General features: G+C 40.0%; 1 protein-coding gene across 1 annotated transcript; it reads left to right on the top strand.

Moving 5' to 3' along the window:
• Positions 1 to 18: 18 nt before the first annotated feature.
• Positions 19 to 25,937, top strand: nipal2 (NIPA like domain containing 2). The gene is made up of 11 exons (XM_082552666.1): positions 19 to 127; positions 7,986 to 8,054; positions 9,047 to 9,215; positions 17,390 to 17,449; positions 19,741 to 19,862; positions 21,696 to 21,792; positions 22,032 to 22,167; positions 22,365 to 22,453; positions 24,925 to 24,988; positions 25,081 to 25,178; positions 25,364 to 25,937. Exons 1-11 carry the CDS (start codon positions 32 to 34, stop codon positions 25,468 to 25,470), a joined length of 1,107 nt encoding a protein of 368 aa, XP_082408792.1. The 5' UTR covers positions 19 to 31; the 3' UTR covers positions 25,471 to 25,937.
• Positions 25,938 to 26,080: the final 143 nt, after the last annotated feature.

Below are 26,080 nucleotides of genomic sequence, written 5' to 3'. Positions count from 1 at the left end.
GCGACAAACAAGTGTTTCCTTTTTACGTGATATGGAAAAAATGGCGAATTCAAGTTCTTCTCATGTGTTTCTTTCCTTGACCCCGGCCCTGGCTCACCGCGCAGAGGTCCTGGAAAATCCGCTTCAGGTGAGTTTGTTTAACTTTGAAACGTTTTGGCAAGGTGAGATTAAAAACTAATATTTAAAAAAAAACTTTCATAAGATGTATAAGTGACAAACTTACAGGTAACTTGTTCTAATTTAACAAAAACCTAAAAACACAGAATGCGTCGTAAATTTAAAAGAAAACCATTTCTTTTTTGAGCCATATTCTGTGCACCGTAGTTATATTTTTGCCCGCTTGTAATATAAATGATATTGAGCCTGTTCCAGCTGCAGCTGCGGAGATGAGAGCAAAACTTTTTTAATTTTCAGAAACTTCACTTTTTAAACTCCATTTAGAGCAGAAATTTGCACTCCAATATCCGAGAGAAGATTTAGTTAGTGCCTAAAAAATAATCTTGAAAGTCAAAGTATAACCTCAGCCTCTAAAGCTCTTTAGGTAATGAGCACTCAGTGTGGATGAGGAATCTAGACAGGGCAGAGATCTATTGGTGCTGGCACCTGTCACAACTATTTTTTAAAGCAATCATGACTAAATCATTGCGTTGAAAGGCTCTCTCTTTCTTTTGAACTTTTGAACTTTGTCAAGTGGGTTCGATTAATCTGTCCATTAAACAGAGTATGCAGACTGCGTGCACTTCTGTTTGTGTGTGATAATAAAAAGCAGTTTCCTTGAATGTGTGTGTGCAAACGTCCTGTTATGTTATGCCAGTCCTCTTTCCTCCCACTCTTATGTAACCACACATTCCTCTCACCCTCATTTTCCCCTGTCACTGTGTTTCGCCATGTTTCCTAAGTGTGACATTACCACTGGGGGCCAGAGAGAGAAAGGGTAGCAGAGGAGGACTGAGAGGCGTGAGTAATGAGTAATGACCCATTGGTGGGTTGTGAGAGAATAGATCTACTGTAAGAGTCCTGAACAGCTGGCTAATGGTCCCAGCTCCCCCTCTGTCCATGGCTACCCACCATCCCACAGAGCATCTCAGGATGGGGACAATATCTGTCTGTGTCACACTTTGACAGCGTTTTAGAAGTGAAAAAATGCTGCTGAAAAAAATGATGATGATTTGTCATCTTGGTTATACTTCACAAGTGAGACTTAGTCCCAGTATCTTTGAAAGATAGCTACTTCCAGTGACGTGATCCGTTACGTTAGGTAACAGAGGATGGGTAATATTTCCTAAGAATTTCTTTACCAGTTTTTGCCTTATTGGAGTTAGTGTGGGGAATAGCGGGCAGCGGAGCTTCCAGGCTGATTCAGTCTATGGACAAAGCTGTTCACTTTAAGCTTATTCAAACTCGACAACTGTATTTTATCTTTGAAAATTGCAGAATGCATGTGCTGCTGAACTAAATACTGCCAATTTCTATTGGAGGTAAACGAGGTGGGTGATGGGAGACCTGTACAGAATCTGCTGACAGCAGATAGCACAGCGCAACAGTAAACCCAAAATTAGTGTCCAGTATACAAGAGATTAGATTTTAACAGATAGGACTTACACATTTTCTCCCTCAAATAATAAAAAAGAATACATTTTAAAGATCTAATTCCTGGACCTCTTCTCAGCACTATTACTTGCAGAGATCTATAGCCAGCTTTGTTATTTATCCTGGCTCTAGATCCTGATCAGAGCCTTTACTCAGTAAACATACGGTTTAAGGTTAAATGTGACGCAATCCACAAATACATTTTGATAATGGTATTAAAATGTCTGTTTTCTTTCTACTACTGGTATCCATGTTTCTTCTGTACCCACCACTCACCCGGAGCAGAAACTGAAGGGCTGCATCCAGAGATCAGCCCATCCCAGTGAGGGACAGATCCCTATTGTCAGTGGACACAAAGGACCGTGCTGTCTGTACGTCTGTCGGTCTTTCTCATTGTTGGTCAGTGTCCTAGTGAGGAGGAGGAGGAGGATCAGTGCTATCAGGCCCTTCATCAGCCTTCAGATCCATTCAGATTTAAATTATTTTACTCAGAACAGTCACATGTAGTTTCCGGGTTCTGGTCTAATCCACTAATTGGAGTTTGCTCTGTGCTTATGAAACGTTCCTGAGCAAAAGAAGCTCAGGCTGTCTTATCTCTGACATTTAAGTAATGGAGTTTATACAACACACGGCCCACAATTGGTGGTAAATTCCCTCATTGTGTCTCGATGATGAATGTTCTCACGCACAGAGTTAGAGCCCACTTTTCCTTTTGCTGATAGCGATATTCACGATATTGCTGGACTGCTGCAGTGGGAATCCTTCTTGAGTTTGTGTCATTGTGACTTTTAAAAGCACAAGAATCTTTATTTGATGCTTTGCCTTTCTCACAGCCAGTATCAGTATCAGCTTATTGAATCCAGCCCTCACAATAATCGTAGCACTTCTTGTTAAATCTGGCAGCAACATTAAAAACTAAACATGCTGCTCAGGGGCTGCATTATTGTGTTGCTTGCCAGTTAAGTTGTCAGGTCTTCAGAATCATTTGCTCTGAAATGATGTACAATCGAATTCCTTGACTGTAACAAACAAATTACATTTTGAGGAAGCTAAAATAAGACCGCAGTAAAAGCAGATTTCTATTTTGGATGGCCTCAAACAACCTGTAATTACAGAGGACGGGAAAGACAAGAACTTCTGGATACCTGCTATTGTCCAAACATAGATGCAGTGGAAGGAGGCGTATATAGATCCTTTACTTAAGTGAAAATAAAAATACCAAAATGTTTAATTGCTCTTTTATACTGATAAAATCACAAAGACAGTCTTACTGCTATTATAATCATTCAGCGATGAAAACCTCACAACCATATCCTAGAATTCCTTGAGAGTAGCCCACTTAATATATGGACAGTACAAAAATACTCTGCTCAGAGGCACTGTTAATAAAACTCTGGCCAGTATAATTAAGCAGCTGATATTACTATTACCCTGCTGATAAACATCATTACCAACATGGGAACCCATCAGCCAAGATTTCAGCTCTTCCAGAAGAGATTTGGGCAAATAATTCACATTTTATGCACCCACTGTTAGGATATGTTTTAAAAAGCTAAATGGCTGAAACCAGATGATAGCCAGCACTTCCTATATGGCTGTTTTTCAGATGTTTTTCCTCTTATTTTCCCTCTACATTAAATGTTTAAACTGCTCAAACATGATAAATCAGTACTGCCTGGACAAAAACAGAAACCAAAAGCCTCCAGTATCAAAAACTGTTCCTTGCCTACAAATTCTGCATATTTATGTGCAAATATCTCTTCTTAATGCACTTGGATATGGATGTAATACAGTATAAGCAGAGCACAAAATGGACAGGCTCAACTAAATTCAGATATTTTAAATAATGTAGTTGAGTAAATATAAGTGATTATTTCTACTTCTTTACGCGTTAACTGTCCTTATATTAAAATAAAGTAAGATGAAGAATGTGCAGCAGTTTAAACGGTGCTGTGGTGTGAAGTGTGTCGCTTTCCTTAAAGTGTGTAATGTTTGCTAAGCAAGTCAGCCAACAAAAGACGCTCCCAGTATACCAGCCTCGCCTGATCCAGCAGCTTTGTTTGCTCTTCCTCTGACAGGAAAAGTCTCTCCCTTTTAACCCCCCCTCCCTTTCTCACTTGCTCTCCTGCTTCTCTTCTCTCACACTCTCGCATGAATTTGTCTCCCTCGGTGGGAAGAGCGTTAGGCTCCTGCAGCCTTGAGTCTTGGCCTTGATTCCCGCAGTGACCACCTGTACCGCAAATGCACACCCTCCAACTTTACACCAACAAACGAGAGGAATGATTTATTATAATAAGGCTGAAAACACTTGCTGGTCAGCTTAATATGAAGTGAATGAATCCAATAGAAGTTAAGATGAATCCTTCCTCACATTTCAAATTGCTATCTCCTGTGTGAAGTCTGTGGAATGAACTGTCCTCAGGCTGCACATCCACCACCACGTATTCTTAACACACTGTTTCTCACGCACGCACACACACACGCACCCACGCAAAGTTAAACACCCTGTTCTGCCCCCGGCTTCTCTCAGCATTAACCTGCAGCTTCCCCATGGGCTCAGTAACAGCAGCGGCAGGGAGCCACTCACACTCTCTCCTGCAGAGCTTGACAAGGTTATTGATCTTGGTTTAGTGTACAGACCACAGCTGCCTGATAGGTGTCTGATCATAAATTACTAGGGTCATATTCTTCTTCCGTACAGTCGGGAGTCACAGTCCACTCTCCCCGTCAGTCTGTATGCCATATCATTAGAGGACGCCGTCTATCACTTCACACCCACACACACAAGTTCAGGCTTTTTACCTATCAGTCCCCTAGGAAACCCATCAGCAAGCCGCCCATCTCCTCCCCTCCTCCTCCCAAATCCTGTTTACCTCTCCTACTCTGCAATCATCGTGCAAGTGTAGGAAAACACACATGAACTAAATCCGGTTTAGCACTAGCGTCCTCGCTGTAGGTTTCAGGTGAGTGATCTCATCCAGCTTGGTGCCAAAGTGAAAAGGGAGAGAGAGGGTGAAGAGAAGATGGGCTTGGAAGAGAGACGCGAGAGAAAAACTGGACTGTAATGTGGTGGTTTTGAATGAAAAATTACCCATAAGTCCCCTAGACTTCAATTTCTTATCAAGCTGGCGAGGAGCTGATATGCTGAGTTATGCAATAAAAAGTTGTAGTTTTACTTTATAGTGAGCTGCTGGATGGAATTAGGAGTGCCATGAGCAGATAAATCAAAACTAATTGAAAGTTGGCTGTAGGTTTTCTTATAGCTTCATATCTACTCTGGTGCTTAAAAGCAAGGAACACACTTTTGTCTTTTCCTTGTAGACTAACAGCTGATCAGAGTTTTCAAAGGGACCCATGTTGTAATTGACCAGTCTCATCAATATGGATTTATTATAGACTTTATATGGATTCACTTGACATTTTATTCAGACATCAGTGTCGCTTTAGGGTAACATTGCAGTATCAATCCTCTGGGTTTTCTTCAGGCGCCTTTACCAATTTAAATAGTTAATTTGCCCTCCAAAACCTCTCAGTGGGACTTTGCGTTGCTTTCTTACTTGCTCTGACTAGTGTATTTAACTAGGGTTTGCAGCTGTGAGTTGTACTGAACCTGACTGCTGTGTCAAGGGCAAGGACAGCTGAACCGCAAGGAAATCAGGTGTGTGAGCTTGTCGCCACATGTGTATCCAAGACACGCATCATGATGCAGTTCACTGGGAGTAGGAGTGGCTAATGGTTCATTAGATGGGCAGAGGGGTTGTCAGGATGATCGTGGAAATATCTGTGTTGCTCTACTGTTCCTGGTGTCATTATTATCTGTAATGTGCTCTGCGGTGTTGTTTACACGTCCACACTGTTATACAAATAGTCAGTATATGTGAATGATTACCGATAAGTGATGTGCATGAAGCAATTTAGTCAGACATTCCTGACAGTTTTCTGGTAAGTCGGACACCATTAATAGAGAAATGAAGTCCGCCAGTGAATTCCATGGAGCGAGAAACAGTTTTTTAAATTTATTTTTGTGCCTAATTCATTTGATCATAAGTAAAATCACAGTCAGTCTCCATTAGTCTTTAAATATATAAATTACACTAAAAAGGATGCTCTCCTCAGAGCAGCTGCTGTTGTTGTGTGAGTGCATTCAGTCTCAGTTAGTTATGTTTATCTGATTTTGGTATGAAGCATGATTCGAGGATGTCATTACACCGTCACTAAATATTTGAAAGTTAGTGATTAATAAAAGGATCTGAGCTCTATTATCTTGTTCAAATATTAAACTTAATGAACCTATTTCAGGTCTGCAGCAGGCTCGAGTTAAATCTTAGAAGAAGTGACGGTAGTTTAGGTTATTTGTTGTGCACACAGATAAAACTAAACCACAGTGAGCAGCTTTTCTGACAACAGAGCAAAGGAGCGCTTTGGCCTAAAAGATGCAGTATAAATTCATGCTCCACATTAAAACTGCAAACAAGCAGCATTTTATTGTCTTTGCTAGAATACAGTGTTTCTTATAACCTCGGCCTTTATTGCTAAACAAACATGAAAGTGTATGACTCATAATTGTGCTGGAGTCATATTATATATGATATCCCGTCGACCTTAACGCACCACTTTATGTTTTTATAGGATTTTTTATTTTTTGGTTTTGAACTGGATAGGTAGCACACTAAGGCAGGTAAGGAAAACATCATTTTAACCTGTATTTCGTGGATGTTTACTCATGTTTTCATGTGGTGCTCCTGTGTACGCTTCCGTGTATTCTCTGAGCCTGGCAGTAAGAGTAGAGGATTGCTGATATTTCCATTGTTTGCACGATGAATTGCGACTTATGCTTAAATCATTACAGCTATTCCCTCTCAGTCTGGCAAAGAGATGCTTCATATTGTCACTGAGGATTTCTAATGATGCGCACTGATGGACAATAGGCGACCTCTGGATCGTGCGGTAGTGAGCAGCTGTTTTTGGAGCTGTGTTTGGAGACCAGAGGAATTAATTTACACTCCATTCACTCCCGTGTCCTTTGACCACGGCGGTGTTATCTTATTGTCAACAACATCACATGGATAATACTGACAATAACCCACTGTCTGTCTTATCAGATAGAATGGACCACTGAACCTGAACATTAATACTTATTTCCTTTTTTTTTAATCTATTGTTGCTGCATGTGATTAAATTTCCCTCTTATTCTCCACCTCACTGTTGTTTCTCATCCTGTTGTTTTAACTCCCATCACCATCCACCTTCTCCTTGTCCATCCTCCACCTCTCTTCCTTAAAGCAATTTCAAGGGATAAATGCTTGGCTGCACTTTCTTTTACTTCTTCAAGAGTGATTGAGTTCTCTTCTTTAGGTTTTATCCTTCACATTCCACCCCCACTCTGTGCTATCGTTCCTTTATAAACTTTGTCCACCCACAGCCAACGGTATGTTAATAACCCAGAATTCAATTTTCTTTTGGCAGTCATTTTCCTGGGATATATCAGGGACAAAACAGCCAAGTATACTGTTCCAGCACTTTAAGTGAATGTATCTCGTTTCTCCCTCCATCACTTATACACCTACTCTGAGGAAAATTTGCTACAAACATCTGATGATACTTTTTTTGTTTTAATTAAGGTTGCACTAAAATTGAATTTGGCTGTTTTATATAGCAGTTTTACTTTGGATGTCTCAAAATCTTTGTATTTAGTTACCCAAAAAGCCCTGCATAGTTTGAAATTATTGTATTTATGGTGTACAGTGAGACATCCACTTTTCCTTATTGTTCAGGATAAATTGCAGCTTTTGCTAAAATGCTAGTTTCTTGATGTGGATGCTATTTGCAAGTCAGAAAGTCCTAATTGCAGTATTTACAATATGAAATGAATCCTGGGAAAGTGTTACTGTGAGTATGTTGGTATGCAAACACTAAAGATGGTAAACATGATAGTTATAGTTGAAAATCTCCATTTTTGCCTTTGTCAGCTTGAGTGTGATATTCCCAGAACTTTGTGCGTTTATTTGTCTGAAGGTGTGCACCAGCCTACATCCAGATCTTAATGAGGTGTCAGATATTGTGTGAGAACTTGGATTGTTTTCATTTTTTGGCATATTTGTGTCAAATGTCTGTTTGCTGTTTTTGTTTTGTTTTTTTACTACGTGTGAGAATACAGATTTCGGTGTTACGAAGCTTTAAAAGCCTCTGTTCCACAGGAGTACAAACAATATCTACACACGCAGTTGTGCCTTTGAACACAACACCAATGGAGCAATGCTCTCTGTGGTTGTCATGGAAATGACAGATGCGACAGCTGGAGGGAAGACTTGCGAGAAGTATTATGGGGTGTTTGGAGTCGTGTGACAACTAGAGCGTCACCTAATCCTCTGTCTGTTTACTGTTTGTTTCCACAGACTTATCTCCTGGGAATCATCATCTCCATATGTGGGAATGTCCTCATCAGCATCTCGCTCAACATACAGGTAGGAAACACTGGAATCCAGCTGTGTGACAGACACTCAGCACAGTAGGCGTTTAGCGCCTGTAAAGTATTTCTAGACTGTCTTTCTCCTCATGGTTTGCTCTCTTTAGCAAACTCTGTGTGCTCATCAGGATTTTAGTGCGTGTACCCTCGGGCACTGTGGCTGTGTGATGTTCACAGCAGGCAGTGTGCATTAGAAATGACTGCATTTCATGACAGAAAAGCCTGTTTGAATTAAAACGAATAGAAGTGGGTGTTAAAATATTGCAATTCAGTTTTAATATAGTGCAATTAAGTATTCAAACAACACATTTTCTGCACAGTCTGGACCTGAGTAGGGTATTAATAAGCTGCCCTTAGGTTGATAGCTCTAATTCAGGTGAAGTTTTACCATTTTCTGAGCATCACAATGTTAAAAAATAAGGACTTCATTGATTAAATGTAATGTAAGCCTACAAGCGCTAACATTTACCAGTCTGAGAAGATTCATCTAAAAACATTATTTGTCTAAAGTGATCTTTTTTTCTGGGGAACTGATAATATGAAATAAAGTCTGCATGGCAGCAGCATGCAGAGCAAACTTGGATGCCGTGACAGCTTCAAGTAGATGTGAAAAAGTGCTAAAGAGGTTGATAACCCTTACTTAGAAGCCAGTATAAGCTTCCAGAAATAGAATTGTTAATGATTATGAGGTATACTGTAGACTTGTGTTGGGATCATACAGCTTCTTAATTGGTGTCATGTCTCTTCTGAGATGAAATGGTAATCAGCAGAGAGTGTGATGCTGCGTTTAGAGTTGTGTGACAGTCGGTGTAATGCTATATTAAATTGATTGATTAATATGTTAAGTTGCACCTACTTTTTTAGGATTTGCACAGTGCGGTGAAGTTATTGTCTGTGTTGTGTTGCTGTAGTTTGTACAGCTCTGTTGGGCCCACTTTATCTGACTGTTCCCCTGGCTCCTCTGGCTCCCGTTCCCTCTCTTCCTGACAGAAATATGCCCATGTACGTCAGGCACAGCGTGGATCCAAACCCTACTACACATCCGCCACATGGTGGTGCGGAGTGGTTCTCATGGGTGTTGGGGAACTGGGAAACTTTGCTGCCTATGGCTTTGCTCCAGCATCTCTCATAGCCCCACTGGGCTGTGTGTCTGTTATAGGTAAATATAATCTTTTTTGTTTTTTTAGTGTCATGCATTATCCAAGTGTGAAAGCAAAACTAACAGTGGAAGGTGTTTCCATGCAAGGCCTGTGTTATTTCCTTCTGATCCTGTTGACAGTGTCATGCCAACCAAAAACTAATGATGTTTTATCCAGTCATTTTCTATTAAAATTTTTTTCTATAGACTTTATTTAATCTGTAGCACTTTATAATGCTTATTTGTATATTTTATGCATTAATAAAATTATATGTGCGAATAGTAGTCTCTTAACCAGAGGTGGCAAAAGAACAGACATTCTGTACCTAAGTACTGATACTAGTGTTGAAAAATACTCCAGTAAAAGTTGAAGTACTGATTCAACTTCTTTACTCAAGTAAAAGTTAAAAAAAAAAGTACAGGCTCTGAAATGTACTCTAAGTAAGAAAGTAAAAAGTAGCTCTTTGGAGGACATTTCTACCAGCTGTTTTTATGCAAAGCTAACTGAACCTTGTGCTTTATTAATGTAACAATAATATTAGAAGAGCTCTATTTTCTGTTACCTACATTGTAGAGGGTGACTTTGCCTCTAAGCAGGAAATGAGTAGGGAAGAGATTAAAGTGGATTCAGCAGATGGGGGAACCCTAAAATTAGTTGAAATGGCTCAGTGTGGGGCAAAGAATCACAGCTCAGTAATTTCTATTGAGCGCTCCAGTAGATTGTCTTATTGTACAGGCTGTGAGTAGCAGACCTGCTGCTCTTTGTGGATGTACACAACGTGTTACAATAAACACGTTACTGTAATCCGATTACTTTTTTCAAAGTAAAGTAAGGGATTACTATTGCAAAAATAATTACTTTCCCGTAAGCACACTGCATTTCTGCGTTACTAAACCGTGATTTTGTTTGTGAAAGGGTCTCGTGACAATGACGTAAACACATGCAACGTTCGTGGTAACAGATGTGTGCAGATCAACAATGGATAATATGGAGAGCAGGAGCGAGTACGACCATGCAGGGTTTAAAGCTTGGAAGTGCTGACATTACTTTGAGTTTGATTCTGTAAAAAGTGACAAAAACATTAATGTATGCTGTACACTCTGCATGGGAAGAAAACTTCTTTTTACCGTGAAAAATTAAACTGCAAATCTGAGCAAGTACCTAGCACGCTGCCACGGGAATGTGAAATTCACAGAGAAACCCCCCCGGATCCCCCCACTGACATGACCGGGCAGACCTCCACCCGCCCCACTCCTGCTAAACAGGTGAAAAAGAGCAACGGGACTTAGTGCCACTGAGACTTTGATTTTATTTATTTTTTTGCTGTGTTTTACTTGCATCTATTTGAAAGAGAGTGTAAACACAAAACATTATTTTATTTCATATGCTGGAATATGCAGAAAATAGGTTTAAATGTTAAACAAATTTCTTTCTGTGAGAGACTGTTGCATATAATCTAATTTTTGCTTGATGCAATGCGCATGAAGGTAAAAGATTAAAACTAATAAAACAAGTTTTAAAAAGAGATTTTTTCATTTGATTCAATTTTATATGATGGATTATGCAGAAAAAATAGAATTGGGCTGAAAGGTCTATTGCTTTATTACTATTCAGGTTATGTGTCATGTTTTAAAAACTAACTGGTCAAATGTGACCGAAACATTAAGTAAGGCGGTGGGGGTGCACACAACCACAGGGTTAAAAAAGTAACTAAGTATCGAATTACTTTTGAAAATAAGTAATCAGTAAGTAAAGGGATTATTTTTTTGGAGAAGTAATCAGTAATTGGTTACTAATTACTTTTTTCAAGTAACTTGACCAACACTGTACACAGCTGAATTCAACCAGATGTCAGCAGATGTTTCATGAGTTGTCCTGGCAACACTGACAGTACGCTGTTTATATTAACTTTATTCTAGACGACCACTGTGCACCAGTCACACACTGTTCCTTTCTTTGAATCCATCACAGTACAGCAAACTAACCTGTTCATGCTACACTAACCTGCTGAGGATTTTCATGCAACCTTTAAATAGTGAAATACAGCAGCTGTATCTTTAGCTAGCAACACAGTGTGCGACAAACTGCACACAGACAGTTTGTGTGTTGAGCTCATAGAAATGCTGCGTTTGACAGTGACACCAGCTCAGGTATTTGGATTAGCATCCGAGTGGCTTCCAGATACGGGTTGGTTGATTTCCTTAGAACCATTATTGTTATATTTCACTGTAACACCACAGTAGGCTGACTGGGTTTATTTTTCCCACTTAGCTAGGTAAGCATTGATAACTTAGCTAACATTACCTCTATCACTATATTAATGGGAATATGAATCATTGTGAGACTTACTGCTGGTAAAAAAAAAACAAAACAGCTTTCTTCTTTTTGGTACTGGGAATTAAATCTTTTTGCTCTGTCTTTATTACTTGCAGAAGAAATCTCCTAAGAAACGTTGTAAAATGTACGGTGGCAGACCTGGGTAAAGACTTGTGTGTTTCACATTCATTTTTATTCCAAAGTTGACGTTTGCTGTTGTTTGTGGAGCATCTGAGAACTGCAAAGACTCTCTAGGATTTAATGTATATTGTTTGCAAAAGAAGCATTTGATTCAAAATAGGAAATAATAATCATCTTAAAATAGCTTGCATTTAAACATACACAAGAAGACTTCACGGCAGTAATGCAACTTATCGATTATACAAATTCTTCCCCACATTCATTGGCTTTCAGTTTTAGAGGGATATATAATAATATATAATATTAGGGCCTTTATAATAGGGATGCAGAACATATGATGTATTTTTTAGATTGGAGGCATAATATTGGCCTGTATTATTTATTTATATGAGAACCTTAACTGAAACATGTGAAATTCAACACATAGACATTAGTTAGTAAAGGTTTAAAAGTGACAACAGAGCTAAGTTACTTAGGTTTAGTAACTGTACTCCTTTTATTAATATTTTAAATGTAGAAGCATTGCAAGGAAGTACTGAAAAAGTACCTTAATCTGTTTCTATAAGACATTGTTTTTACAGAATCACGTAAAATCTATTCTTATCACGTAGTAATGTTTCTTAATAATCATTATATTTAAGTCCCTTATTGCCTAATAACCATTACATATTGTAAGGACATTTATATTAAATGTCACAATACACTGGTACTTAAATGTGTCTATTATCCTATTATTTTGTGCTGTACTGCACAATACTAGTTTCTGCTCTACCCTTGCGTGTTAAATAGACCTTCATATATGGTGATATATATCACTTCATCAGCTCATTAGCTCAGCAGCAGTATGTTCAAGTGCAGGGCATAAAAATGATCTGTATGTATCAGTGAAGTTCTCCATCTGCAATAACAGTTTTATTTCTCTCCTGTGTTTCCAAGCTACACAACTGCTTATAACTGATGAGACTAACAGTCTTCACTTTATTCACTGGAATCTTCAAGCTTACAAACCATTCTTTGTTATTTAAGGTGTTAATTCAAAAGTAAATTTAACAAATTTTAAACGAGCAGAAACAGTGGGTCATTGTGTGAGAGTGGAAGAGTGGTGGCGGCGGGGGGAGTTCATGTGTCATCGTTTCAATTCCTACCTTATACCCAGCACTGAACCCAGAAGATAAATCTCTACATTTTAGCTCCAGAGATTAAATTACATAGGAAGTCCAATTATTCCTGACATTATGAATCTAACACCACACTTGAGAAACAATCATTTTTACGGCCCACAGTTGAGCTAAAGATGTCACAGACTAAGCCGGACTCATTAGCCAGTCAAAACAAAGCCTGCCCCATTGCTACAGCTGGCAGCTGCTCAGTGCAAACACTCTAAACGCAGGTTAAATATTGAACAGGTTCACTTCTTACCTTCCACCGCGCATCACTCACGGCGCTGGAGGTGGTGGTGACTCATGGATATTAATGACAGCTATTACCTCCACGCTTCCTATAGTCACGTCTTGCCAGTGGATGAATGGTTTGAATAAAGCACTAAGCGAAACCACAAATCTTGCTAAGAAGGCTGCACCTCTTGTTCATTGTAGTTTTGCTTGCCACTGTATTTGCTTCAGTGAGCACTTACCAAAGAAAAAAATGCTTTTAGCAGAAAAATAAAGCCTCAGTTCGGTGTTCTGTTAAGACCAGCAACCTCCAAATGTGTTGTCAGTGTGTGTAAATCTAACCTTGTGATGAATCTCTTTAAAACCACAACCATTAACAATTACCGTACTCATTTCCATTTTACTATCAGATCCTCGTGAAACCAGCCGATTGCTAGTGTTGCACTGGAGTTTGAATGAATATTATGCAGCTGAAGTGCGTTTTCAAGGAGCCTTTTAAATAATTAATGCATCTGAGATTACGAGGTGAAAGGAAGAGAAAGAAGAGGAAGATGTCTGCAGTCATGACACAGTCTGTCCTCAGCTACAGGGGAGAATCTGCAGGTTGGCTCCTTTCTTTGACTGACTGTACCCCTCAGCTCACACTGACTCACACGATATGCAAATGTTTAAAGCACATACATACACACACATAAAATTTATGCATAACTGTAGCGGTGTGTAAAAGGTCTAGAGGATTGTGTCGACTTGGGATGCTCCTCTGACATATGCACACACAACACACACCCTTCCTGCTGTGCTGTTGTGCCTGTTTTCCGAGAGCTGTGTGAAGGCACAGAAGGGGGTACAGACAGCAGGATGCCTTCACTGGGTAAACAAGAGGGAAGTGAGTGGCTGGCTTGGAGAAAGGCTGAGGTGAGAGGAAGAAAATTTCAAGGAAAGGAGAGCATAAGTATGTGAATGAATAAGACACAATAGGCAGAAGCAGAGGAGTAAAGGGCCGGGATCGAGAGAGCTGACGATGCCGCTGTCATCCGCCTGTCCGTGCATGTCACGCTGGCACTCGTGACGTTCCGGGGAGAGCAATTACTACTGTCCGCGTTCACAGAGCCCAGTCCTCTCTATTAGGAATGACAGCATCAGCCCAAAAGCTGTTGTGTGGAGCAGAGAATCAGCTCTCTCGTTCAGATACCGATGTCATCGCATGCAAAAGAGGAGGGGAAGCTGGCAGTGTGGAAATGAACAGAAACCTGACTGCATCACTCACGGATGTCAGACCTGCAGCACTGTATTATCCATTAGGATGCGGTGTTAGCGCAGTGTGAAGAAGTCAGGATGTAATGTAGATGTATAAATAACACAATGATTTTAAAGAATGACTTTACAGTGTGACTGTATTTATTCAGGGTCAGGACAAGATCTCATTTCAGATTTCAGAACTCCTTTACAACGTTTGTGTAATGTTTTCTTGAATAGCTTCTGAAGGACGGTTTTGATTCAAGTTATCAAAAGTTCCTGTTTGGGAAATTGTGAATACAACTTTTGTTTTCTTTTACAAATTACACGTGCACAGCTCCTATATTTGAGCTTCTCTGGGTGATGGCAGTCAGACTTTTGTTGCTTTCATCTTGCTCATGACAGATTTGTGTTGCACAAGAATGATTGACACTGTATGTTTCGTCCTCACTGGTAGGTACCCATTACTACACATCACAAAGAGCATGTATAGAGGTGCTGCGCACACAAGGACACAACGGCAGTGACAAAACTGCGTACCCCAGAGGTTCCCGTTGCCACATTTCTCATTATATCAAGCCGTGCGAAGCTCACTTTGTATGGAGTTGCTATGGTTACTTGTTAGATCCAGCTGGTCCCAGAGGCAAAAGAGTCGTCCAAAATGTGAGTGCGAACATGCTCTCAGTATGAAATATTTAACAACTAACTGTTTCATCAGAATATTAAGGAGAATCTTTATAAACTTCCAATTAGAGCGTAGGGTCCTTGCAGCATTGTGCACATCCATGGCCTGTTCTTTCGGAAAATGTGTGTTTGGAGATACATAGCCTATTTGAAAGAAAGTGTGGCTTTAAATCATGGTTTTAAAATGGCATTTTTGCTTATATTTGATTTGTTTCAGATAAACTTGCAACTATATATCTTTAATATCCATGTTAAGAACCTGTCACTGCCTGTCATCCAACACTGTGTCTCTGACACATTGAGCTGTTTACACTCTGTATCTAATCTCCTTATGGCGGAGGCAGAGCCCATACACAGACTCAAATGCTCTGTCTGTTTCTCTTCCAGTAATTTCCAGCAATTTCTTCCATTCAATTAGTCCCCGTGTCTGTGTGCCATCACCTGCTCACCCAGATTGCTGTCTGGCAGTCGTGTCGGCAAAACATAGCGCCCATAGTATGCTCTGCTGTGATATTGGTGAAAAATGCAACATCATAATTCCAACTGGTTATATAAAAATGAGCTTTCCACTTGTGTTGTTTAGTGAGGAGACCTCCAGCACGGCAGCGTCAGCGTGTTATGCAAACTGACCTCTTCACTGTGACAGGCCGCTGTCACTTGCATGTCAGTTTGCCTCTCTGTCCACTGGCCGTTTGTCTCGCAGTTTGTTTTTCTGTCTCAGCCAGTTAGCGTGCCTGTGTGGCCATCCATCTGTGTATCTGCCTGTTTATCGGCATGGCTGTGAAGTCTGCACGCATTTCTGCCCGCCTCGCTATTTGTCTCCGTGACAGCCGAATGCCGTGTTTCTCCCTTGGTTCGGTGCAGATCCCGGGGAAACATTAAGAAGATTAATCTGAGGCTTAGCTGATGTGAGACTGATTGCTTTTCAGTGTCGCAGTTTTTGACAATGATATTGATGGATGGGTTTGCAAAAAACGTGGCGTGGAATATCATAATTTCATGCTGGTGCTATGAAGTCCTAATGAGTTCCATTTATCCAAGCATACGGACCGATTTATGTTGGTCTAATATAAACATGTCAAGCATTGTGTACATGTATTTATGTGAACACGCATTTACATATAATAATATAGTGTCACTGTGTGAATATGTGCATAACTAAATACTTGTATCACTGCTGCTTGTGTAGACATAACACCTTAAAAAAAACCTAAAGATGGCTTGTTCTGATGTTAGTAGCCTATTTGAATATGGCTGCCATGAAGGGTGTGTAAGTGGTGGTTGGGAATGTTTAGGAAGGAGGTACATGTCAGTGAAATATCCACACGAATACCAGGACCCAAGGTTTTCCCTCAGAACAATGTCCAGAAATCGCCTTCCTTCCATAGTGCGTCCTGCAGCCTTCTGTTTCCCAGGTAAACCATGCAATCAACGTGATGTAAAGCAAAGCACAATTTTTTTTAGTATGTGCCTCTGTACACTGCAACAGTGGATTTTAAATCAAACAGTCAATGTGTGACTGAAGTGTAGACTTTGAGATTTAATTCAAGCAGTTTAGGAAAATTTTCCATGAACTGTTTGGGAATTACAGTCATTTTTATAAATCGTTTCAGAGCGTCAGGAGTAATTGGACAAACTAACATCATTTTAAACATGAGGATTGTTTTTAATACTTCGATGAAACTGCCTGAAGTCTCCAATCCGTGGACATCATCACATGCGTTGTTTACTCCCTTGAGATGTTCTGCAGTCACCCTTAGATGCAGCTTGTTTGTCAGTCTCTTCAAATTTGTATTTAATAACTAAAAAGCATGCTCTATAGGGTTGAAATCAGATGACTGACTTAGCTGTTGAAAAATATCACATTTTTTTGCCTTGAAAAATTCTTTCTTTGGTCTTGCAGCACGCTTTGGGTCATAATCCATTTGCTCTGTGCAGCGCTGTCTGATCAGATCAGAAACATTTGGCTGAAGCAGAAAGCGTAGCCCTGTACGCTTCAGAATCTATCCCTCTACTGGCCAGTGCATTCCTTCTTTGTAAAATATTAGTGATTTGGCAACTCCCAAAATCTTTGATATCTCTATTGATTGATTGATTGGTTGGTTAATTGATTGATTGATTACTTTATGCATTATGATTACTTGCATCAACATCTCCTTTGACTTCATATTGAGCATTCCAGTAACAACCACCAAAAACAACTCTATACAAATAATTCTGCTTCATTATTTTAAGACCTCACTGCCTCACAGATGCTTTGATGTGGTTGACGTGTGTGTGTCTGCAGTCAACAATGTAGACTACCTTCAACATTACTGATGTGATTCTTATGGAAATATAACTATGTTGGTATTTACTTTCATTGTAGTGGACTGAATGGTTTGAATTGCAGTTAAACTAAGAGACTTTTTTTTTTGTTGTTACAGCCAGTGCTATCATATCTGTGGTTTTTCTCAAGGAGACGCTGTGTGCCTCTGACATCGTTGGTAAGTAAGCATTCAGTAGCGATGATGGCACTTACAGTATAAGTGTCCTCTTGCGATGGTAGTTTGAGTTCAGAGCAAATCTGAATGTAGTTTGTATATATGCCAAACTGAGTTTACAGATGATAATTCAGTCACAAGAGAAAAAATATCCTGAATTCCAGTTATGTACTAGTAAAAATGCCCTCTTGCTTTTTTGTCTTTGTAGCTTCGGGAAAGCGAAGGCACACTCAGCACAGACATATTTTTTGTTTTATGAAAAGCTTTTGTTTGTCATAACAATTTGGTGATTCTGCTGCTAAATGGCATAATTGTGATGACCATTCCTACTCCTGGACTGGAAATTCATATCAGCATCACACAGCTCTGTTTATTGTTGCTTTCTTGGATAAATCGGCTGCAATGTTTTTGCCATTTTGTTTTACAATTGCCGAATGCCATTATCAACCGCATATTGGAAACAGTTAAATGCATGAATGTTTTATTCATAAAGGGGCATATTAGTGGGAACAAGCTCTGTTTTTCTGCCTGTGTGCAGCCAGCGGCAGAGGTAAAACCTCGAAAATGATCATTTAAATAACAAAAATAAAGATGAATATTAAAAACCACTGCAAGAATGAACACAGTAACATTTTAGGCTTCATTTCAAGTTCATTTTTCAAGTTGAGTTCATTCTTGTGTCAGAAGTTAGGAACAAAAATATGACACAAAATGTGTTTTAAAGTGAAGCCCATTGGTAAGATATATAGTCACTGGATCATTTGTAGGAAAAAAAAGAGCATTCGTACCATTTCAATAAATGTCCCGTTTATCTTTTTAGCAGGATGCCTATCGCAAACAATCAAATAAATGTCAGTGTGTGCTGCAGGGCTGTACCAATTTAAGGAATGGAGTGTATAATAAACAAGAACTGGGCCAGTTCTTTTCTTTTTCTATCAATCACTGCACTACTCATTTTGCATCTTGGACAGCTCTATCAAAAAATACAGGGAATCTCTATATTCACTTCGCTTTTTTAAAAAATGACATCAAAATGAAAACACTTCTTTAAATAGCCATATGCAGTCATGTGGAAAAGAAAGGAGGCCCTCTTTCTGTTGTAAGGTTTTACGTCTTAGGACAAAAAAAAAAACCGTGTGGTGAGGTGTTACATGCGACACTGTGTCAGTACTTATTTAACAAAAATGAAGCCAAAGTGCAGAAGCAGCGTGTGAAGAATTACTGTAAGTACGATCTTACTGTTTCCATGGGGATTAAGAGGGGAAGTGGCAGCCAGGTGCTGATAATCAAATTAAGTTAATTAACTGATCATCAGCAAGTGTGAGCGCTGCTAAAAGAAAAGCTTTGCCGTTTTCTAGTCTCAACCATTCACACGTGTTTTAACAGACTGCCAAGAAGAAGAGAGATCAGTAAAGATCTGAAAAAGGCATTGCCCATCACTGCCCAATAGTATGAGTTATAAAGCCATTTCCAAACAATTAAAAGTCCATCATGTACAGTCAGAAGAACTGGACACAAGTGTAAAACATTCAAGACAATTGAAATATTCCCAGTAGTGAGCGTCCACACAAATTCACCCTAAGGTCAGATCGTGCAGTGCTCAGAGAAACTGCAATAAATCCGAGGGCTACAACTGAGACTCTACAGCTCTTAGTTAGCTGGTTGCATTTTTAAAGATCATGACATTACAGTTACAAAAAGACTGAACAACTATCACTTGTTTGGAAGGGTTGCTGGCAGCGTGACATCTGAACAATCCACATGACTTCTGGAATAATGTCTTTTGGAAAGACGAGACTAAAGTTGAGATGCACAGCGCTGCGTTCGGCATAACCCAAACAGTATATCAGCACAAACACCTCACACCAGCTGTCAAGAACAGTGATGGAAGGGCGAGGATTTGGGCTTGGTTTATAGCCACAAGACATGGGCACCTTGCAGTCAGTGAGTTGACCATGAACAGCTAAAGTCAGGTGTGAGGGCATGTGTCCAGCAGCTTAAGGCAAAAAATTGGCTGATACAGCAGGACAGTTTAAATGTTTACATAGTTGTTCAAACACTGCTTCTGCAGTATGGCTACATTTTAAAAAATTACACTGTAAAATGTGATGGGGGGGGGACATAAAACCTGAAGAGGGTACATTTTCTTTCTCACATGACCGTAGGTGTTATGGATTTTAGCTACTCCCAGTAGTAGTAGCAGAACTACTTGTAAGATGAGGTCAACTGAGCTGTCAAATCAATATAAAAACCACCTCCAATAAACTCACCACTCTGCTGTCTTTCTTTCTTAGGTGGTACCCTGGCAATAACAGGAACATACGTCCTGGTGACCTTTGCCCCCCACACCTCCACACACATCACAGCCCATCTGGTCCAGTACTACACTATCAGCTGGCACTTCCTGCTTTACCTGGTGTGTCCTTTAAAATGCTCCCTTATAAGTCAAGTAATACACATTAATGTGTATTCGTTTAACAATATTTTTTATTTATCAGTAACAGAGAAACCACATGTAATCATAGAATGCATCATTGTGAGCTTTATTGCACAACACCGTGGTCATGTCACTGAAAATCCTAATGTAGCACACCACTGTTGGTCAAAGACAAGGTCACTCTTTACAACCAGCTGCTGCTTGGTAACTTTTTCCAAATGAGATGAGGTCTTTTCTACCACTACTCTTAGGGGTCGTTCCCTCAGCTCTGTTCTCTGTTGTGTGTCTGTGTTGTGAAAGTGGTCAAGTGGGAGAGAGTCCTTTTAAGCTTAGATAGCGTTTTCATACTCGGTAGTCACGAAATACTCCCTCCAACAAACAGGCTGTGAGTGCATTAACACTTACCCATGTACCCTCCTAGTCCAGTTTCACCTCAAGCAGCAGTGGCATAAACATAGCTGTTGCTATAGTGACCAATCAGAAGACAAGTACAGAGCTAAAACAACATTTTTTGTTTTTGTTTTGTTTTTGTTTTTTTGTCCAAACCCACTCATCACAAACGTAAATGTTGGCTCAGAGCTAGTCTTGATTGAAAGCACTTCTTAGACGCTTTTAAAGGAGCATTTCTGTAGACTGGGGTCATTCACATCCATCCAGCTGTGTCTGAGTCATTCCCTGACTCTCATGCACCTTGCATTTCATGTTTCAGGTTAAATGTCTCCTGTACCAAACACTGCGTTTTGTGCCTTTTAGCTGTGATGTCTCAGTTAGTAACTAGTAAGTCCTGAGCACCACATAAGACCTATAGGCTATCAAAATACACTGCATTTTTTTCATTTGTTTCCTATATTACAGAATATACCACAAATACAAAAACACTTTTCTACTGACGCTATCTTTCCAAATCCTAAACATTTAATTTACTTTTTTTGAACAACTTTTTTGAACAACTGCACATGATCTGTCAAGCTAAGTAGAAATAAATGTAAAACGATGCTAGCCAATGGCGGAGAAGGAGAACGTGCCCCAGGTGGCAGTGCCATCATTATTCAGGGCACAGCATGTCACTCACGATTCTTTTTCTATTTAGTAAACCATTACAAAAAAAAATCCATGAAAAGTGCATAAGAAGATATTGGGCAAATACAAATGGATAACTAGAAACGCAGAGGCTACGCTGTTTGTGAATACTCATCAGCCTGCAGAGGAACAGCCTCCAACAAGTATGGGATTAACTTCAGTGGGTGATTAATCAGAGGGAATGAAATACCCATTGCCCCTTCTTCTTATTACCAAAGATCATTCTGTTATCAGTTATCATCTGGAAGGACCGCTGTAATGTCAATCTGAACATGGATTGGGGTATCTGCCACAAATGCCTGAGGTCTTTGTTAATCCATTTTCAAATCATAATTAATCCTTTTATTTAAAATACATACAGAGATACATGGATGATAGCTGGAGGCATTTTAAAGGTCAGCTTGCCCTTTTTCCCCACTTTATTCTGCTTTACACTCTGTTGTTGTTCTTTATCTACTCGAGCTGCATTAGAGGATCCTGGAACAGCTGAATGCTATTTGACAACCCCGAGCTCTTTTCATTTAAAACCCAGCAATTCATTTCATTTTTCCGCCATAGTCATTTATTTCAATTAAAGTGTCCTGCTCTCTGGCTACATGCTGCACTCTCTTCCACTAATAAGACAGTCAGTAAAAGTACAATTCAAGTGCAATTCAGATTTTCAATTTCTGTGCAGCTTCGAGGAAATGGAATCTGCATTAATGATTTGTACGTCTCTTTCTCTCTCAACAGTTTATAGAGATCGTCATCTTTTGCCTTCTGCTTTATCTGTACAAGAGGAGGAACATGAAGCACATCGTCATTGTGATGCTGCTGGTGGCCCTGCTCGGTACGAAAGAGTGGAAGTTGCCCAACTGAGGGCAGATGCTGTAGATTAAGTTGGAGGTTGCTTTTGTTGCTTGGCTACCGTATAGAGCTGTTATCATTTTTGAAGAGAACCAAGTTGAGAACAATAGAAGGAAATAATTCAGCGTGTTCACTAAATTAACCGCCTCCACGATTTAGCATGAACTTGTGAGGTGCTGCAGCTAAATGTTAAAGCGATGTCTTGCTTGTGTGTTGTTGCAGCCTCTCTGACAGTGATCTCAGTCAAAGCCGTGTCAGGGATGATCACAGAGTCGATAAAAGGCCAGCTGCAGCTCATCTACCCCATCTTCTACGTCATGTTTGTTGTCATGGTTGCTTCTTGCGCCTTCCAGATCAAGTTAGTCAAAGTTTTCTGTCTCTAGTTCTCATCTTTAAGCTTTTTGTCATCGCTTAGATCTCACGTTTGTCACTGGCTCGATGGCTGTTCAGTGAAGAGTGAGGGAAATCACATATTTTACATGATGACCCTGTACCTGCTGCATTTCATTCACCAAACTTCTCAAATGTTGCTTTGTTCTCTCTCTCTCTCTACAGATTTCTCAATCAGGCGATGAAAATGTTTGATGCCACAGAGGTGGTTCCTATCAACTTTGTGTTTTTCACTGCAAGTGCCATCCTTGCAGGTCTGTTAAACAGAAAGCTGTTGAACAGCTATGTGGCTAAATGAGCAGAACAGTTGCTTCTCTGGGCCTCAGGTTTACTCTGTGGTCCAAAAATCTTAATGACCTTATAGCACCATATCAGCCTATTAGAGCACTTCGCTCTCACACTGCAGGCTTACTTGTTGTTCCTAGAGTATTTAAAAGTAGAATGGGAGGCAGAGCCTTCAGTTTTCAGGCCCCTCTTCTGTGGAACCAGCTTCCAGTTTGGATTCAGGAGACAGACACTATCTCTACTTTTAAGATTAGGCTTAAAACTTTCCTTTTTGCTAAAGCATATAGTTAGGGCTGGACCAGGTGACCCTGAATCCTCCCTTAGTTATGCTGCAATAGGTGTGAGCTGCTGGGGGATTCCCATGATGCATTGAGTGTTTCAGTTACCTTTCTCACTCACTATGTGTTAACAGACCTCTCTGCATTGAATCGCACTTGTCAATAATCTCTGGCTGCCTTCAAAAGCATGTCTCCTATCCTGTCTTCCTTCTCTCTCCCTAACCGGTCACGGCAGATGGCCCCGCCCCTCCCTGAGCCTGGTTCTGCTGGAGGTTTCTTCCTGTTAAAAGGGAGTTTTTCCTTCCCACAGACGCCAAAGTTCTTGCTCATAGGGGGTCATATGATTGTTGATTATTGTAGGGTCTACCTTAAAATATAAAGCGCCTTGAGGTGACTGTTGTTGTAATTCTGCGCTATATAAATAAAATTGAATTGCATTCAAAAATGATTTAAAAGTGCAAGATTTAGCCACACTCGAGCCACAAAGTGACATATTCCTTTATGGCTCTTATCAGTGCCAGCTTTTTGTACTGTGGACATTGTTGTGGTGTCACGAACACTCACCACCAAACCAAATATATATTCATCGGTTGCTAGGAATTACAACTGCATACTTCATTCATTATTTCTTAAAGCTACGGAAGCCTGTTAGACAGAAGTGTTCTAAACTGGACCAGTATAAGTACAGAGTAATGACCTAGTTTAATAAACCAACAACTTCCCTGTTTTTTTTAGTATAAAAGAAGTATTCTCAAAATGTTTGCATTTAATGTATCATACAGTGTGGATGTTGAAGAGCCTGAGATGGTAACTGTGTGTCACAGTAAATCTATGCACAAAGCCTTCACATGTAGAACATCTGGGAACTAAACAATAGCCCATTAATCCCCCTACATGTCAACATGTAGAAATACTCGTGGCCTGCAGGCTTTGTTTGTCACATCAGTTTTACTGCCATGCTAGCAACATTGTCTGCACTGGATAGATACTGATCACTGCAACGCGGGAACACCTCATGAAAGCAGTTTTGGAGATTGATTCCTACTAAAGAAGCAAATTAAAGGGTTTTAGATGTTTCATAAGATTTACTGGCAATAACAGACAAAGATGTGCTCCAGCACTACAATAGCTGAAATCGGGTACACATACATTACACACACAGGGCACGATCAAGACAGTGACTCACTGCTGTGAACCACTTAGGAGTCCTTGCTCAGCAAATGCTGCAAGGTATTTATAGTGTGTGTGTTCTGCCAGGTCAGGTTTTTAATATCTAATCAATAAACCAGAAAAACAGACAAAAGTTTCCCCCAAGTATTTTGGCTTGAAGAGAAAATCCAGAGTAAAACACTTCATCACAATGTAAAACCCTTTTTGGCAGGACACCTTGTGTTACAAAATCCATTTTCTTGTTTGCTTTACTTCTGGATAAATTGCCCGAGTGATGTCATTTCAACCCATTTGCAGCATGGCTTCAGTGGAGTGTAAAAGAAGAAAATGTTCCAGCAGTACAAAACATCAGGCTCAAACAAGATCAGCTCCGGTGTCGCTCTCATACTGCAAATGAACAGCAGCGTCTTTCACAACGCCGCCCAATACAGAGAGACGCCTGTGATAGAGGAGGCACAGGCACGAGATGAGCTGTAGTTTGAATTACTCTTTACTTTCTCCGATATTGCTCTCAGTATTACTATTGCTCTGTCCGCCTACACGAATAACCCACAATTGATTGCATTGAACAACAAATTGCTGATGTATTATATCTGGCGGTGTAAGAACATCCGTGGGCGGACTTTTACTTTAAGATTAGTTTAGCTCCACATTGAGGAAAAATATTGTTTTGGTCCTAACCCGGTGACGGTCACAGCTTAAGACAGTGAAGTGAGCACTGGAAAAATGAACTCGCTCTCTGAGCCAACAGTGGCTCTCCTACAGTGTCTGCACAGAGGACATTGTTTGTTTTTGCATTCTGTCAATATGCTGAGCAGTGTTTACTATTCATCTCTCAAAACTGCACCCTTTCACTTAATAATTCTCCCCACTCATTATCCCAGTGTAATGCATGCTTAGGGTTTTAGGGCCATGTTTCACAAAGAAAGCCGCAGAGGTGATGTGCATGTTTTGTTACTCTGTCACATTAAATGGACTTTTTCATTTTGCAGGGATTGTATTCTATCAGGAATTTGAAGGCTTGGCCTTGCTGAACATCGGTATGTTCCTGTTTGGGTAAGTGTTCAATAAGCTACCAGCCACTGCAGCTTATCAAATTATGCTTATTGCAAAATGTCAACAAACTTCTCAAACTGTTTCCCCCCCAGTTGTCTTCTGTCCTTTGTTGGAGTTTTCCTGATAGCCCGAAACAGGCCAAAGATAAAGCAGCAAGATCGCAATTTTATCGCAATGAATAAAATTCCTGGTAAGATCTATTTATCGTTTTTTATTTTGTTGCCTTAGAACCTTTTTTGGTTTTTATGGTTCACTTATTAGCAGATAGCTTTTGAATTATATTTAGTGGCAGTGATCCTGGAATCACCCAGCTGCTATTGTCTGCCACCCGGGCAGCAGACTCCATCTAATGAGCTGCACTGTCCATATTCACAGGGAGAAGGCACACAGACAAAGTTCAGCCTGAGGCAAAGACTACAACATACGGATCACTGGCAGCCAAACTTATGTGCAACAGATCGGGCCAAACAGACGATTCATAGGCCCAGCTCCATCTGTTGAGACTGTCATTTTGATGCGTTTGTGTGTGCGTCTCTCTTCTTGGTTCATTTAAAATGTGTTTATAGAAAGAAATGATGGCCATCAGTTAAAACCAGTGCCAGCTGAGCATCAGAACTGGTGGCCATATTGATTTTACATTTTATGCTCCAACTATTAAGTACCTCTCATTAGGTAAAATATCTATTTGTGTCTTAGCATCATTTCCCACACAGGTATCAGAAATACCTCAAGAGGAGTCACTCCAACATAAGGAAACACCTCAGGATGAAAGGTCAATATTAGATTGTTCACAAGCAACAATTTTTAATTGTGAGGAGAGTAGTGGTTGAACAAAAAGGTCCAGGAGGGCACTCTGACCGAGCCTATCAATATAACATAAGGTTATATGTCAATGAGCTGAATAAACCGCTCTGTGTTGTGTGTAAATAAATAAGGACAAAAAAAGTGTTCCTGTGGTCTGAGGGTTTCATTTGTTACAGAAAAATAAGTGCACTACTGCCCTCTAATGGTGGGGGAGGGACTCCCAAGAAGACTAGCCAGCCCAGTTTGTGCCATGTTGATCTGACATGGCCTAATTTTAAAATGGGGAGA

The sequence above is a fragment of the Aulonocara stuartgranti genome (genome assembly GCF_965226115.1).
Source record: "Aulonocara stuartgranti genome assembly, chromosome: 11".
NCBI lineage: Eukaryota > Metazoa > Chordata > Actinopteri > Cichliformes > Cichlidae > Aulonocara > Aulonocara stuartgranti.
This window is presented reverse-complemented; position numbering and strand designations above follow the sequence as displayed.

Excerpts from the sequence above, each read along its gene's own strand:
- nipal2 (XM_082552666.1), top strand. The coding sequence starts at position 32 with ATGGAAAAAATGGCGAATTCAAGTTCTTCTCATGTGTTTCTTTCCTTG. Across the intron at positions 128-7,985 it reads TCCTGGAAAATCCGCTTCAG|ACTTATCTCCTGGGAATCAT; the intron begins GTGAGTTTGTTT and ends TTGTTTCCACAG. Across the intron at positions 21,793-22,031 it reads GCTGCTGGTGGCCCTGCTCG|CCTCTCTGACAGTGATCTCA; the intron begins GTACGAAAGAGT and ends GTGTTGTTGCAG.